Source organism: Stegastes partitus, unplaced genomic scaffold (assembly GCF_000690725.1).
Source record: "Stegastes partitus isolate 25-593 unplaced genomic scaffold, Stegastes_partitus-1.0.2 Scaffold1983, whole genome shotgun sequence".
NCBI lineage: Eukaryota > Metazoa > Chordata > Actinopteri > Pomacentridae > Stegastes > Stegastes partitus.
This window is the reverse complement of record NW_007579714.1, coordinates 103692-119759: the sequence shown is the minus strand read 5'-3', so window position 1 is coordinate 119759 and position 16068 is coordinate 103692. Positions and strand designations below refer to the sequence as shown.

Below are 16068 nucleotides of genomic sequence, written 5' to 3'. Positions count from 1 at the left end.
CAGTCCAGAACCAGTCCAGAACCAGTCTCAAACCAGATCAAAACCAAGCCTAATACATGTCTGAAAGACAAAATCCAAAATCCCTTCAAAACCAGCCTGACACTACTCAAAACCAAGTCCAAAACAAGTCTTAAACCAGCCCACAACCAGGTCCAAAACCAGTTTTAGACCAGGCACACACCAGACCAAAACCGTTCTGGATCCAGTCCAAAACCAAGTCTCAAGTCAGGTGTAGAATCAGTCCAAATTCAGATTCAAAACCCAGTACAGAAACCTGGTCCAAAGCCAGCACAGAAGGTTCAAAATCAAGTCCACCATCACTTCAAAACCGGGCCAGAAATGAAGTCTAAGACCTCTTCGAAGCAGCTCTGAAACCGGTCCAAAACCAGCTCAAATCAACGTCTGGAGCCAGTTCGGACTGGTCTTGACTGTAATGCGGCAGTACAGCTGCGTTGGAGTCTCTTTTGAAATGATCTTTTCTTCTGTCCAAACTCAGTGACCCTCCTTCAGCGCCGACCATCCGGGCCCGGTCCGGCGCTGATAATTAGATTTATGTGTGTTTGTTTCCGGCGTTAATCTGAGCCTCCCTGATAGCTGACTCCGTCCTGCAGAGCTGCTCCAGCTTTCCTTTCACCTAAACAAAGGCTCTGCTGGATAAACTCTGATACACCAAGCACTTGACTCTCGACTCCGCTGATTCAGCTTCTGTGCCCCCCCACCCCCACCCCCACAGGTAAGGTAACACCTGCTGGGCACCGAACACCTGAGAGGAGCGTTTCCTTCACATGGACCTCCACTGCACTCAGGTCTGCTTGTGTTTGGGAACCTTTGGAGACCCGTTTCTCGAGGCTTTTAGAGAACAGGAGTCGCTTCTGGCGGCGACGCTTTGTGACGCGATGCGTTGAAGCGAGTCGGTCGGAGATGCTGAGTTGGGCTCAGCTGCTGGATTTATTGTTGCGGAGGAAAAGGAAGGGAAGCCGAGAGATCCGAGGATCATGGAGGAGTCGCAGCTACGTGGTCTCAGAGTCCAGGTATCGCGGAGGTTCACCTCTAAAGGACAGTTTCCGTGCGTACAGTAGCAGCCACGCTGGGCTCCATGTTCTACTGTAAACATGATTCTCAGTGTCTGGTTTCTCTTGAATTAATCAGCATGTTTGGTTTTTATGGACGGCACAGGAACGTTTTTCAGCACAGACTGTCTGATCAGCGTTACCATGTCCCTCAGTCGCTGGACTCACTGTCAAAACTGGAGCTCTTTTCTCAGAAACCTCAGTGTTAACTTTTCTGTATTTAAACCTTCACAGCTAAACGTGAACATGTTCAGTGGTTTGGACTGAAGACTACACCTGACCAGTTACCTTTACCAGCATGGAGAGTTACACTCACTTATTTATATGCAAAACGTGCAGCCGCAGGAAGCTGCTTCACTGCTTTACTGTGAGTCATCGGCAGGAGGATGCACACAAGATAGTGGATCTGATGGCTCACTGGAAACACATGCAAAACCAGTCCGAAACCAGTTCGAATCAGCCCAACACCAGTCTAAGAGCACATCTAAAACCAGTTCAAATCATCCTAACATCAATCTAAAAGTACATCCAAACAAACAAGCAAACAAAACGTCCCCTTAGTTTTTCATTTGCTAAAACGTGACTGATCAAACTCTGAGTGAATCTTGTGTTTACAGCTTTTGGACTATTATGGGCTGTTTTCTTTGGCAGGTTGTTGTCGATACAGAAACCGTTTTCTGTTTGATTCCCTTTAAAGCATACATTGCTGTTTATTTATTTGCATGAGGTTCTGCAGTATTAATGACACCAGTTTCCTTTAAACGACGCTGAAATGTGAACTGTACACTTAGGACCAAACGTCAGCCTGGTTTAGAGCATCTGTAGTTAGTTAGTTAGTTAGTTAGTTAGTTAGTTAGTTAGTTAGTTAGTTAGTTAGTTAGTTAGTTAGTTAGTTAGTTAGTTTGTAGCAGATCATTTCTTGATGTTTGTGCTGGGAAAGTGGAAGCTTCTGATTTAATGTATTTAGCGTTAACCTGTAGGAGAAGGAGTGACTGATCCAGGTGTTCAGTCAACATGTGTTTATGACCGGACCGTGGCTCCGCCTCCTTAACACCTGTGCTGCTGCTGGACTCCTGCAGGTCGTCACATGGAGACTGCAGCTTCCTGACTCCAGCTCTGGGGAAGGAGGCGTCCTTTCTGTCCACGCCGCTGCTGCCCGTCCTCTCCTCCACCCCCAATGTGGCTGCAGCGCCCCCTGCTGGAGACTCCGCCCCCCACAGCGGCGTCAGCGTCAGGAAGCGCCGGCGACTCGCTGCCAGTCCTGGAGGACTCCACTGGACCTCTGCAGGTGAGTCGACAGCAGTTTAACACCTGACATGATGCTAGAAACACATCTCAGGGTCGACTGCAACCTGAACGTCATGCCGCAAAGAAACAGGTCGCTGTAACCTGCATGAAGCTCTTTGTGCCTCTTTTTTGCCATTTTTGTCTCTTTATGGTTATTTTGTGTGCAACATCAGTTACCATGGAGACCTAGCTCCACAGCATCAGTTACCATGGAGATCTAGCTCCACAGCATCAGTTACCATGGAGATCTAGCTCCACAGCATCAGTTACCATGGAGATCTAGCTCCACAGCATCAGTTACCATGGAGATCTAGCTCCACAGCATCAGTTACCACGGCGATCTAGCAGGTTAACAGAGAAACGCCTTGATGACACTGAAGAGTCAGACTTTAGGCTCATCGGAGCTGCTGTCTCGTTGATCTGCTTTGCAGTTCGGACCTCAAAACGACTACAAAGAGACACAGAACAGGAGAACCGTGGAGTTCAGGCTTCGACCAATCAGAAGGAGTGGTGTTGGGCGGCTCAAGATAACAGCCGTCCGGGCTGTAAGCCCCTCTGGTCAAGATGGAGCTGATTTATGGTTCAGTTTCAGTTAAAGACGTTGATTCTTATCTGAGCTCCAACTCGTATAAGATACAATTAAAGGGCAGAATTGTTTCGCGCCTCTCACATGTTAGAACCAACACAGCCTCTACAGCTCCTGTCACCTGGAGCTGCAGGTGAGCTGCTCTGAGACGCTCTCGGCCTGCTGCAGGAGGATCTGAGGACGTGCTGCACGTCAGGAATGTTTCTGCTCTTTATTCTGTTTACTCTGAGCTTCCTGTGCAGCTCCACCCTGCAGCAGAACCATAATGACTTCCTGATGAGCAGATATCAGTCCTGCAGAACATCCGTCAGGTGTTTCGCCGAGTTCAGCCTCCAAATCTGAGTTTTGTTCCTGAGTTTACGTTAGTGGTGACCAAACTACAATGATTTCAGATCGAAGTGATAGTTTATGTCTTAAACTGTTAAATTTAAGTATTTTTGAGGCCTCGATAAATAAAACTACAGAACATCAGCAGAAGAGGCACAAACCCCAGTTACATGGAAAAAACAGGCCTCAACAAGAAAACTGCTTCTGATAAAAGTACCAACAAACTACATGGAGGTAAAGGAAACGTAGATGTTAAGGTGAAAACTCCTAAAATATTAATAATATGTGTAAATATTCCGTCTTTCAACAGTTCAGTGCATTAATATCTGGGATGTTCACAGGTATTTGTATTAATGCCCACTTCTTGAAATACTTTTTCTAATTAACGTCTTACCACTTCTGTGTGTTGATATCCAGGTTTTAGTCGTTTTTGCTCATTAATATGCAGGTTTTAGTCGTTTTTGCTCATTAATATGCAGGTTTATTTGTATTTTTGTGTATTAATGTGCAGGTTTTCTTCTTTATTTTTGTGTTTATATGCAGGGTTTTATTTTAAACTTGATGCAACATTAAAATATCAACTGTCAGGCAGTTCTTTAGAAAATCAGCCAAAGTCAAATCAATCCAGTCATAAAATAGCATCAGATTAAAGTATAAATGTAAAGACTAAGTGACGGACTGACATTGACTGCCTGATTAAACGAGTGAAGACGATGATGGATGGGCTTTAGTTTAATGATCTGCTCTGAAGGTTTCATTCAGAGCATCGTGGAGGCGAGACCAGACCTGGAACATGTTTAGCAAAGTAAAACATAAAGGCAGCGTTGTCTCGGCGCTGAGCTGAACTTCTGAACCCTGAATGCTGCAGACGAGGATCCTCGGTTCGGATCTTCACTCAGGAACCGGTTGGTTTCCAGCAGATCGTCTGAACTCCGTCGATCTGAAGTCAGACCTTGCCCTTCGTGCCGTTCGTCACGTTCTCGGTTTCTGCCTGCAGCTCCGTGAATCCTCCGAGGAATCCGCTTCCTCCCGTCTCGGTCCACTGCTGTTGTTTTGTTTCCGACGACTGAGAGCTGCTGTTTGTCTTCAAGAATGTTCTGGGCCACTTTTCAATCTGCTGCTTCTGCTCGTCTTGATGTTGAAACGGGACAATAAAGAACGTGAAGCTTCTGATTCAGGTTTAAACTGTTTGAACCCTGAACTCATCATTCAGACGTGATGAAGCTGTCACACAGGAAGTAAGAGCCACAGGGTCACAACGGTGTGTGTCTCTGTGGTTGTTTTGTGTCTCTTTATCATTATTCTGTGTCTTTGTGCTCGTTTTGCGTCAGTCCGTCACGCTTCCAACAGGACTTTGTGGTGTTGTGTGATTTTAAAGGCGGCTCTACAGAAGCTACCTGAAGCTCCACCGTGTGAATGTGTCGCACAGAAAAAGGTCCCTGACGTTTAAAAAGTTGGTTTGTCCTTGAATCCTCCGGCTTTGTTTTGTCCGTCTTTGTGTGAAGCACTTCGTGACGTCTGCTGCGACAAAAATGAACATATGAATATAAAAACTGATTTAATTTGACACTGAACTGATAAAGTGTCTGTAGTTTGTGATCATTTTATTGTCATAAAATTCTGTCCTGCTTGATGCTGTTGATATGAAGTGGGTGTTAGTTGAAGAGAAGAATTAAGACCTTGGAGCTGTTTGATGTTTATTATCTGTGATAAATATGAAGACAGCAGCTGATGAATCTGAGGGCTGTACTACCAAGCTGGGTTATCAGGTATAATGAGCTGTAAGTCAGAGTTTTCAGTGTCACAAAAGTGGTTCTGTTTTTACCTGGCTAGATCTCCATGGTAACTGATGCTGCGGAGCTAGATCTCATGGTAACTGATGCTGTGGAGCTAGGTCTCCATGGTAACTGATGCTGTGGAGCTAGGTCTCCATGGTGACTGATGCTGTGGAGCTAGGTCTCCATGGTAACTGATGCTGTGTAGCTAGGTCTCCATGGTAACTGATGCTGTGGAGCTAGGTCTCCATGGTAACTGATCCTGTGGAGCTAACCCGGTCCAGGTTCTGTTCAGAGTTCCAGAGCGTCTCCCTTTAACCAGACGGGTTCCTGACTGTTATTTATGAGCGATCCAGACTCTCAGCTGAGGGAATGTGTTTATCTGCTGACATGCTGAGCTGTGTGTCACTAATATCACTGAATGAAGCCGTGGAGCTACAGCATCACACTGTAAACATCACGTTGCCATGGGAACCAGACGTGTATGAAGTTGGCGATGCAGAAATCACGTGGTGGTTTTTCATCTCTTTGTGGTGTTTTCGTGTCTTTTGTCGTCATTTTGTGTGTCTTTATGGCCATCTTGTCTCTTTGTTGCGGTGTGTGTCTCTCTTTGGTCTTTCCTTTGTTTTGTTGTTTTGCGTCTGTGGCTCATCATTTTTTGTCTCCGTGTTGTCATGTTGTGTTTGTTTGTGGTGGTTTTGCGTCTCAATGCGGTTGTTTTGTCTCTCTATGTCTCTTTGCTGCTTCTTCGTGTGTTTTTGTGGCTTTTTTTTGTCTCTTTGTGATCATTTTGCATCTATTTGTTGTCATTTAGCATCTTTGTGGTTTTGTGTCTGTTCTCAGTTTTATGGTTATTTCAGGTTTTTTGTTGTCGTGGTTTGTGACTGTTTTTGGTCGTTTCTTGTTTGTATTGTTGTTCTGTATCTATGTGTGGTCATAATTTGTCTCATGTGGTTGTGGGTCTCTTCGTGGTGGCTTTGTGCCTGTTTTTCTGGTTTTTCATCTCTTTGTCGTCACTTTGTGTGTCTTTATGGTCATCTTGTCTCTCCGTTGTGGTGTGTGTGTGTCTTTTCTTCTCTGGTTGTTTTGTTGTCTCGTTATTTTTTTGTCTCTTTGTTGCCCTTTTGTGTCTCTGATTGTTTCGTTCTGGACACTTTGTCGTTCATCCGACGCTGACGTGCAGTCTGGATGTTTGTTGGCCGTCTGTCCACCAGATGGCGCCTCGACTCTAAAAAGTCTGAAGTCCCAAACCCTGAACTCATGAACAGCATCATGTTTTTTTACAGTTTTGCGTTGAAACAGACGTTTTTAAGACACACTTCTTGTTTTTGACTCACACAAACACCACATAAAACCTAAAACACACTACAAGCAGATAAATGAACCATTTGTGAGATCACTTTACTTTCAGTATTTTCATTTTATCCTTAAAGTGTAGAAGTGACACGAGTGACACCTCCTGCTTTTTTTTAAATAAAACATCACCACCTGCTATTCACCGATCATTTCTGAACTCCTTTTTTATTATTGATTTGCCGTATTGACTCAGGACTGTGGTTTCCATGGTAACACACAGTACAAACTCATCAAACAAAACTGTGGTGCCTCAGAGGACGGCAAAACTTCCCTCACATGTTAAACAACAGAAGCACAGATGGAGGGATTTCATTTAAACAACTTTATTGTTCACATTTGTAGCGCCAAAGTAGAAATAACAAAGAAGATTTTAGATGCAGTAAAAACTGAATAACTGGAAGTCATTTAACTTCAGGCTCCAGTATTTTTGCAGTACTTTGGCTGAACTGTGCGATGAGCTGCTGCATCGCTTTGACGTCTGTGTTGTTCTACATAAATTGAATCGACCCCCTGGTTCTCACAGAGCAGATTTGATTTTGTCGAAAGCATTTTGGCGCTGGTTGTTTCGCTCTAACTGTTGGCGTGTTGAGCCTCATCACTCGGCGCTGCAGGAGTCTGTCTGCTCGCGCTCAGTGTGATCGCCTCCATCAGCGCACCAGTTTGCTGGCTTTTAACTGGTGTGTTGGTGTGTGTGGCGGTTAGATATGCAGCAGTGTGCAGCTCTGAGAGGAACGAGAGGAAGATTGCTGTTTACTGTTGGACATCCTCATTCAGATGATGTTGTTGGATCACATGTCAGTCTGGGCTGAGAGGTCACTGTGGTGGTGGAGAGACGACGGATGGATCAGAGACTGATGCAGCAGAGAGGGAGACTGTAGCGCAGGTTAATCCTGAAGCTGTAATCACCGATGTTCCCTAAACGCCTCACGGCATCAGGAGAAGCTGCTGTGTGCTCAGAGAAGCTTCTAGTCTCCATCAGGCCCTGCAGCAGCTCAGAGACCAAACGTCAGTCTGAGCAGAGTGACACGAGGAGGTCTGACGTCACAGTTACCTGAAACCAGGTGAGTTTTTCTACATGGACACACAGAGAGAGACCTGCTGAATGTCAGGAGCACCAGTGAACTACAGTCAGCACCAGCTGCCTCGGAAGCCTAATGTCAGAGGCAGTTACCATGGAAACCTACTGTCAGAGGCAGTTACCATGGAAACCTACTGTCAGAGGCAGTTACCATGGAAACCTACAACAAGACACAGTTGCCATAGAAAAATACAATCGGATAAAGGTGCCATAGAAACATACAGTCAGAGGCAGTTGCCATGGAAACCTATAATCAGACACTGTTACCATGGAAACTGACAGTCGGACACAGCTGCCATGGAAACACACAGTCACAGGTATTTACCTACAGCCAGACACTGCTACCATGGAAACCTACAGCCAGACACTGTTGCCAGGTTTTTGGTGATGTGTCGGACCGTCCGACTCCGAGGCTTCGGACCGTCCAACTCCGAGACGTGGGACCGTCTGCTGCTGGATCCTTGCTCTTCCTCTGCCTCCATGTTGGTTCTGGATGAACGTAACCACTATTGACCAATAATAGGGATCTAAAGATGGAAAGCTCCTGGCGCGCTTCAGGAGCTCAGCACCTGTAGAAACTTTGTCTCATTTAAATTCACTTCCTAATGAGCCCAAAGCAGAAACCTCCCGCCGAGCTTCCATTTAGCACAATTATTCTGACATTCAGCGTTTGACGGCGAAGCCAGCGCTCCTGCTGGAAGTCCAGCGCTCCTGCTGGAGGTTCAGCGCTCCTGCTGGAGGTCCAGCGCTCCTGCTGGAGGTCCAGCGCTCCTGCTGGAGGTTCAGCGCTCCTGCTGGAGGTCCAGCGCTGAGTGGCCTCTCTGCTCATAAAACATTCATGCTGCTCCTGGCTGCAGCGCTCGGCTCCGATGCCGCTGTGATAATGAAGCTGAGCGTCGCTTTATGGCGGCCTCAGACGTCCTGATGGACTCGTTAGGATTCCTGTTAACGGGCTCAGAAACACCGACTCCTGACTGTAGACGAGTCCGGAGCAGCTCAGCGGCTCCACCTGCTGTCTGCTGAGCGTCACTGTTTCTTATTCATCGTCTCCCTGATCAACCCACAGTTACAAGTCTGGGCTCCGTGTGTGTCGCGTTGCCGCTTTGTGTCTCGGTTTTGGTGTTTCCTGTCTTGTTTGTGTCATGTTGTGGCTTTATTCCTGCTGTTTCCTGTCTCTTTGTGTTCATTTTGTCTGTTTGTGTCATTTTCTGTCTCAATGTCTTAATTTTTTGTGGCATTTTGTTGTTTTATGTCTTGTTTTAGTCAATTCCTGCCCAACTTTAGTTGTTTTGTGTCCAGTTTGTCATATTTTGTGTCTCATTTTTATGTTTTTGTGGTCATTTTATGTCTAGTTTTTGTTGTTTTCGGTCTGATTTGTGTCATCAACAGTTTCCCTGAGGTTCCACCAAAGGGATCAATAAAGATCTATCCATCTATCTATCCATCCATCCATCCATCCATCCATCCATTATGTCTTGTTTCTAGTTTTGGTTGTTTTATGTGTCATCAGCACAGTTTTGCTTCCTTGTCTTAGTTTTTTTTCTCATTTTGTGCGATGTTGTGTTGTTTCATGGCTCATTTTCGTTTTTTGTATCGTTTTGCGACTTGTGTTCCATGTTTTTATTTTTTGGTGTTTCCGTCTCTTTGTGTTCATTTTGTCTGTTTGTGTCGTTTTGTGTCTCATTTTTTTTGTTATTTTATCTCGTTTTAGTCAATTCACGCCAACTTGTGTTGTTTTGTGTCCAGTTTGTCTTATTTTATGTCATTTTTACGTCTCGTTTGTCTCAGTTTGTGTCACTGAATGTGTGTTTTTTCTTGTTGTGGTCGTTTTTTGTCGTTTCACGTCTGATTTTTGATGTTTGTGTCATTTTGCGGCTTGTTTTCCGTCTTTTTATTTCCGGTCTCAGGCATTTCTGTTGCTTTCTGTCTCTTTGTGTTCATTTTGTGTGTTTGTGTTGTTTTGTGTCGGACAGTTCTGTCTCCTTTCTTTCATTTTCCGTCGGTCCGACTCATTTACTGTCGTGGTCGAAGCGCTGCTGTCATCACACGTGTAGAGTTACAGGTTCTATGTGAAGATGATCTGTTTGGTTACCGATGATGATTCAACACTCGACAGTAAATCTCTCGTCTATTGATCCTCATCAGCTGATCGATCAGGACTCAGACTGAGGGAGCTTCACCTCAGAGTCCTCGTGTAGTTTTAATAATGCAGCAGCTCAGGTGGTCAGTTACCTGCAGCCCGACACCTGACACGCACACACACACACACACACACACACACACACACTGTTAACGTTACACATCAGCAGCTGCTTCCTGCTGCAGAATAAAAATGTTCTTTCAAATCTGAGATGAGTTTCTGGACACTTCCAGTTTTTCTGGGAGGATTCTGACGTTGCTGCTGAATGATGGAAGAAGTCGTGAAGTTTGAAAGATGGAAGATGAGAGAAGAAAAGCAGCAGCAGCAGGTCGGAGAGACGAACTCCGACGACTGAATCTAAAGTTTGAACGTCTGAAGCTTTGATGCAGAAAAACCTCCATGTTGGTCGACAGCTGCTCTCATGTTTCCACAGAGTGTGTGTGTTTATGTGTGTGTGTGTGTGTGTGTGTGTGTGTGTTTAGTGTGTTTCGTGTGCTATCGGTGTCCAGTATCACCAGTGCGTCTCTGGTTTCTGCAGGTTTGGTGCAGCGCGACTTCTGGTCACCTGATCTGTCTCCCGGGACGCCGCTGCGCATCCCAGCAGGCGGAGGTGGGCGGAGCCTGCCTCTGACGGCGGTGGGCGGGGCCTCGGCGGCGTGGACCAACGACCGGGCGTCTCTGAGGAAGACGGTTTCCGTGGACGACCGTCTGCTGCAGCCGGCGGCTTCGGAGCAGCAACACCTGAAGCTGCTGAGCCGCCTGGACAGAGGACGCAGGAAGCTCCGCAACATCCACGTGAGTCACCTGGTCGTTTTGTTTAGCTGTTACTGGAACAATGGAGCCCGCCGGCAGGTTTGGAAGGCCTTCTATCTTTTAAAAAAGTCACCGAAGTTATACCATTTATCAGCCAGAACCTGTAAACACAGAAACTTCCAGACAGTCCTTGAACGTGTCCGTTATGCGCTTTCAGTCGGGAAAATTAATCAGGTTCACAAGAACAACATTTAACTTGGTCTGAATCAAACCTTATTGAAATATTCGCCTGAAAGCAAATTGTTTGTACCAGATTCTGTAGAAAAAAATAAATCATGAGATCCTGTGAGAGGCCAGCTGAGCCCGGCAGGGAAACGAGAGGAGACGACGAAAACCCAGACAACAGAGAAAATATCAACAGAAACAAACCGAAACAGGGACAAAACAGACCAAAAAACAAAACAGAAAAGAGAGAAAGTTTGAATAAACGGAGACAGAAGAAGAATAAAAACAAAAAGTCAAAGTGAGATACGGGGAGATTAGATCGAGCTTTATCCTCCTGAAGGACATTTATGTGGAAGCTGTTGCTCAGGAAACTGAACCAGTGGTTCTGAAACCTCTTACAGTGTGGACCACCTGAGAAGATATGGAGCTCTCCACGTACCACCATGATGAGCAACCTGAACACACAGTAGTGAAGGCTGACCCTATGGAGGCATGCTAACTCTGAATGTGAGGATTATTTATTGATAACTGATCACTCACACATATACGTTGTCGCGAAAGGAAGGAGAAAGCTCACGGCCTCCGCTCTCTCCACAACCAGCTGGACGTTTGTGGAGGGACTGCTGTGTGTCTGCTTTAACAGAAACATGGCTCCATGACAGCATCCCAGACGGACAGACAGCTGGAGGGGACGACCTTCAGGGTCCTCACCACGATTTTTTGACAAAATGTGTCAAAGCGGGGGTGTCTTAGCGAATACTGCTAACGGTTAGCAGCGAATGCGCTAGCGAATAGCAGCGGCAGCAGCGAAGACGATGGTAGAGAAGCTGATAACGACAAAAATAAAGGAAAGACAACATGAATTTAATGTGTCCATCCTTCCATCCATCATCTCTACACCTTAATCCTCACTAGGGTCATGGGGGGCGGAGTCTATCCCAGCTGATTCAGGGTGAAGGCAGGTTCACCTGGACAGGTAACCAGTCTATCACAGGGCTACACTTAGAGACAGACAACCAAGCACACTCACATTCACACCTACGGACAATTTACAATCACCAATTAACCTCAGCATGTTTCTGGACTGTGGGAGGAAGCCGGAGAACCCGGAGAGAACCCACGCTGCACGGGGAGAACATGGAGACTCCACACAGGAAGATCCCGGGTGTCCTCACCGGGACGCCAACCGGCCACCTTCTAGCTGTGAGGCGCTAACGGTGCTAACGGTGGTAACCACAGAGCCACCTGCAGCCCCGAATTTAATATGCAGTGTTTTATATTTTAATTCTATGTTTTGTTCTATTTTGATAATATATATTTTCAAAATAATTTTATTTTCAAAAAATATTTATGACCGTTTTCCACGTACCACTAGAGGGAGCTCTACAGGGAACCACGGCAGTTTGAGAATCAAGGAACTGAACGACACAGAAACGATGAACGTGTGACCATATGAACGTAAAGGACAAAAATCACCACAAAAAACTACAAAGAAACAACGGAAAAGACAAAAACTGTAGAAAGATGATCAAAATGATGTTTAACAGCCAGAAGCTTTAAAAGGACAAAATCTCATTTTCAACGCAGTCCTTGAACGCATCATGAACCTCCATCAGGAAACAAAGTGTTTAAACTAAAAACCCGTCCTTCCCGGTTCTGATCCGTCAGAACTAGAACCTTCCTCCACCCGGTTCTGACCCTGTAGAACCAGAACCTTCCTCCTCCTGGTTCTGACCCTGTAGAATCAGAACCTTTCTCCTCCTGGTTCTGACCCTGTAGAATCAGAACCTTCCTCCACCCGGTTCTGGTTTCAGCTGTAAATCTCCAGAATCACACCAGTGATCCACCAGAGCCTGTAAAACCTGAGCGACTCCCTGGATTGTCAGCTTTCCTGCGGTCCTTGAACGTGTCACATGTGATGTCTTAAGGACATGATGAACCTAAAGCTGTGATGTTTCATGAAATGACTTTATTCTGACAGACGAAGCTGTTTCTGGTTCACGTGTTTCAGAAACAAACGGGTGAATCTTCTCACGTTTCACCCGTCAGACGGTTTGTTGTCGGGTTCGTGGTCTTCGTGAGGACGTCCACAGCAGAGGTGGGTCCTGGTCTGTCTGCAGAGCGCTCGGCTGTTGCGTTAAACCCTGAACTCTGGTTGTCGTGTTGTGGCGTGAACGCTCTGGTTACACACTCGTGTTGCAGTGAGTCAGACACACAACAGATGGACCGGCAGACCAGCTCTAACAGAACTCCCAGTGAGGCGGGTTTCCTCTGGTTCCGGTGAGTTCTCAGCTGATCTCACTTGGACCTCTGTTGTGTTGTTTTACTGTCCGATGTGATCAATCCGATGTGTTTCATGTGAGAGCATCCTGAGCCTTTCTTCAGAACCGTCCCTGTAGAACCTCTTTAATAGAATCAGAATCACATTTATTGCCAGGTGTAGTTTAAACAGTGCAAGGAATGTGTTCTGGTGGGTCGGTGCAACGATACGTACAGAGTGAGGTACAAGATGAAAACATAAAAGCAGTGAAAAGTCAGAGTGACTGTAGTCGTGCAGAGCAGCAGCAGCAGGAAACAGTGAAGAGTTGGAGTTAGATAAGAGCCATGGAGCTGTGCTGTGATGCACCAGAACGCTGAGGGTGCTGATATGTTGATGTTTGCATTCATACAGATGACCAGAGTGCAGGTTGAAGGTGTGGAGGTGCAACGTGACCAGTAGGAGTGCAGATGTTGACGTGTAGGATTCTGTATGTACTGTTATACACGACACCTCAGCTGATCTCGGTTCTGTTTCTGCTGCTGCTCAGTTCTGATCCACGCGTCCTTCTCGTTCATTCTGCTCCTCGTCTGTCGCTCTTTTTCCTCCAACCAATCACACGTGAGCTGGACTTGTCACCATGGTAACCCGCTGTGCATTTTATTATCAACATTGTTAATTCTCAACATAAATCCTTTTGGTGCGTCGACCTCTTTGTTCCTCTCCGTCGGCAGAACTTTGGCTGTGAGTGAATCGCTCATAGACGTGACTCGTTCTTTTCTCTGGAACATTTGTTCTGACGTGTTGTTCTTGTGATCAGCGGCTTGTCGAGGCGACTTCATGATATTTGTGCCTGAAGAGCTCCGGTGGTTCTGGGTTTCGTCGTCGGCTCAGATCTGGATTGTGTTTCTGTGTTGGGTGACGCCGGCGGTGGCGTCAGCGGCGAAGCCGTGGGCGACGCTGATTCGTCCGTCGGGCGGCTGTTTAAAGGCCTGAGTGGGTTTTAGAGGAGATGACAGAGTGCTGAGTGTGTTTCAGTGTCTCCGAAGGTCGGATCACATCACGACAGGAAGCTGATTATTTCTGCTGAGGGACACATAACCGCGAACGAGCTGAAGGTGTGAACGCTGCCCGAGTCCGGAAGGTTCTGGTTCTGCAGCATCAGAGTGAAGCGACACACAGACATCAGCACTTTAGATTCCTCTGCACCAAAAATCAAAACCACTTTGTCCCAGACGAGAGACGAATGAAACAATAACTGTGTAAACACTTCACATCGCCTGAAGAAGACCAGCAGATACGTATGAGTGTTCCTACCGGGCCTGGTGCTGTTTGTACGCTCTGTTTCTGTACTTCTAAGCTGTTTACATTATTATTACGCTGTACATAATACAGTCACCAGGAGAGTCATTCTGATTCTGACACAAGAACAAAAGACAACAAAAGACAGAATCCATTAAAGAAAATCATCCAAAGACTCACACTTAAAACCAAACGATAACTGAATTGATTTTTTTCTTCCGTCTTTGTGTTTGTGACTAAGCAACAGTGTTTCTGTAATGAAGGCTGCATAAAGTCCAGCTTTAGTTTCCCCAGAAGAAGACAGCCTGACGCACAGATTACCTGATTACCTGGCAGGAGACAGGAGCAGTGACACGAATATCAGGAGAAATCAGATAAAAACCTGACTGACGTCCAGTTGGATATTTAAACTGTCATCACATGTAGGACCCGTCTACTTCCTGGACATGACTGTGTTGGACCTCCTTCAGAGGAGTCATAGGAGTCTTGGTTGTCTCCTTCACTAGTCTCCTTCTAGTACCTCCTTCAGAGGAGTCATAGGAGTCTTGGTGGCCTCCCTCACTAGTCTCCTTCTAGTACCTCCTTCTAGTACCTCCTTCAGAGGAGTCGTAGGAGTCACAGGAATGGTCTAAAACTAGTCAAATGACCCAAAATTTTGCAGAATATATCAAAATGAGATTCTGACCATTCTTAGATTTTGATCTTTATTTGTTCATTATGATTTTTATCTTAAAGTTGGGACTTTTTGTATGAATAAATTCGGTAAAAGCTGTAAAGTAGCAGCAAGTTGGTTGAAGAAATGCAGCCACAAACCGTCTGGACGGCTGGCTCATTAAGTTATTGACAGACTCGGTGCCTCTGTTGGTTCTCTGAAGCCTGAGTTGTGACGGAGAATCCTGTTAGAAGTTCAGACAACGAGAGTGAAAGTGGCTGCAGACTTTGTCTCTAACGCCGACCCTGATGAAGTTTTACTGGCGAACCTCTAACTGGATAAGCGGTGTTGTGCAGGACGATGCCGCCTCTGCAGAGTCGATAACAGAAGCTCTTTGACGCTGACTTTCTGTCTTCCTGTCCGCTGATGTTCTCCCGTGATGGATCGCGTCCTCCTTTAACCGGGTTTTCGGCTCTCTGAGGCTTCGCCGTCGCACTCTGAGCAGTGAATCACGGTCTGATGTGGATCCGCGACACTCGGAGGACGCTATGGAAGCTCATCATTGCTCCACCGTGGGCCTGTAATCTGCTGCTCCTGCCCACGTTTCCTCCCTCAGAGTCTGACGGATCGCCGTGGTGACAGCGTCTCATCTGCTGCTGCTGGTTCACATGTTGTGTACAGTTCAACCCTGAGCAGCTAATTACATGCGTTTACTCAAGTTTTATTACTGCTTCCTGTTTCTACGTTCATCTGACAGACGCTGCTGTTTTTAGATTCTGATTTATGTATTCTTAGCGGTTCCCTCCTATAAACGCTGTCACAGCTCATCTCACTAAAAAGCAAACAAAAAGAAAAGTCAGACATTAAAGCAAACTTGTAAATTAGAACTTTGTATTTACATTTACAGTTTACAACAGGAGTGAACGCACTGCTGTGAAAACATTATTTCCTCTAATGAACAATCAAAGACTTTGTTAAGACGATATTCATCAGTCAGGCTCAAAAGTAGAAACTCCCACAAGTAGTAAAAAAAAATAAATAAAAGATGGAATCACGTGAAAGATGTCCAGAAAGACTCAGATTGGGTCCAAGATGACTCAAACGTTTATCAAAATGATTTCGAAATAACAAAAACCTCCCAAAAAATGAGTCAAAATAGTCCAAAATCACTTTAAATTACTTTAAAGTGGATCAAAGTTTGTCCATAATTAGCTGAATAATTGTTCCAGCTGTGGTTCCATCAGTCCACCTGCATGAACA

The 16068-nt window shown here is 45.8% G+C and overlaps 1 protein-coding gene across 1 annotated transcript in view; it reads left to right on the top strand.

The window, feature by feature from the left end:
• ankfn1a (ankyrin repeat and fibronectin type III domain containing 1a) overlaps nucleotides 1–16068 on the top strand; it is a 116630-nt gene that overhangs the window by 7104 nt on the left and 93458 nt on the right. The window contains exons 4-5 of the mRNA XM_008303337.1: nucleotides 2150–2358; nucleotides 10158–10414. Of these exons, the coding sequence (XP_008301559.1) occupies nucleotides 2150–2358; nucleotides 10158–10414 (466 nt within the window). The remainder of the gene's footprint in view (nucleotides 1–2149; nucleotides 2359–10157; nucleotides 10415–16068) is intronic.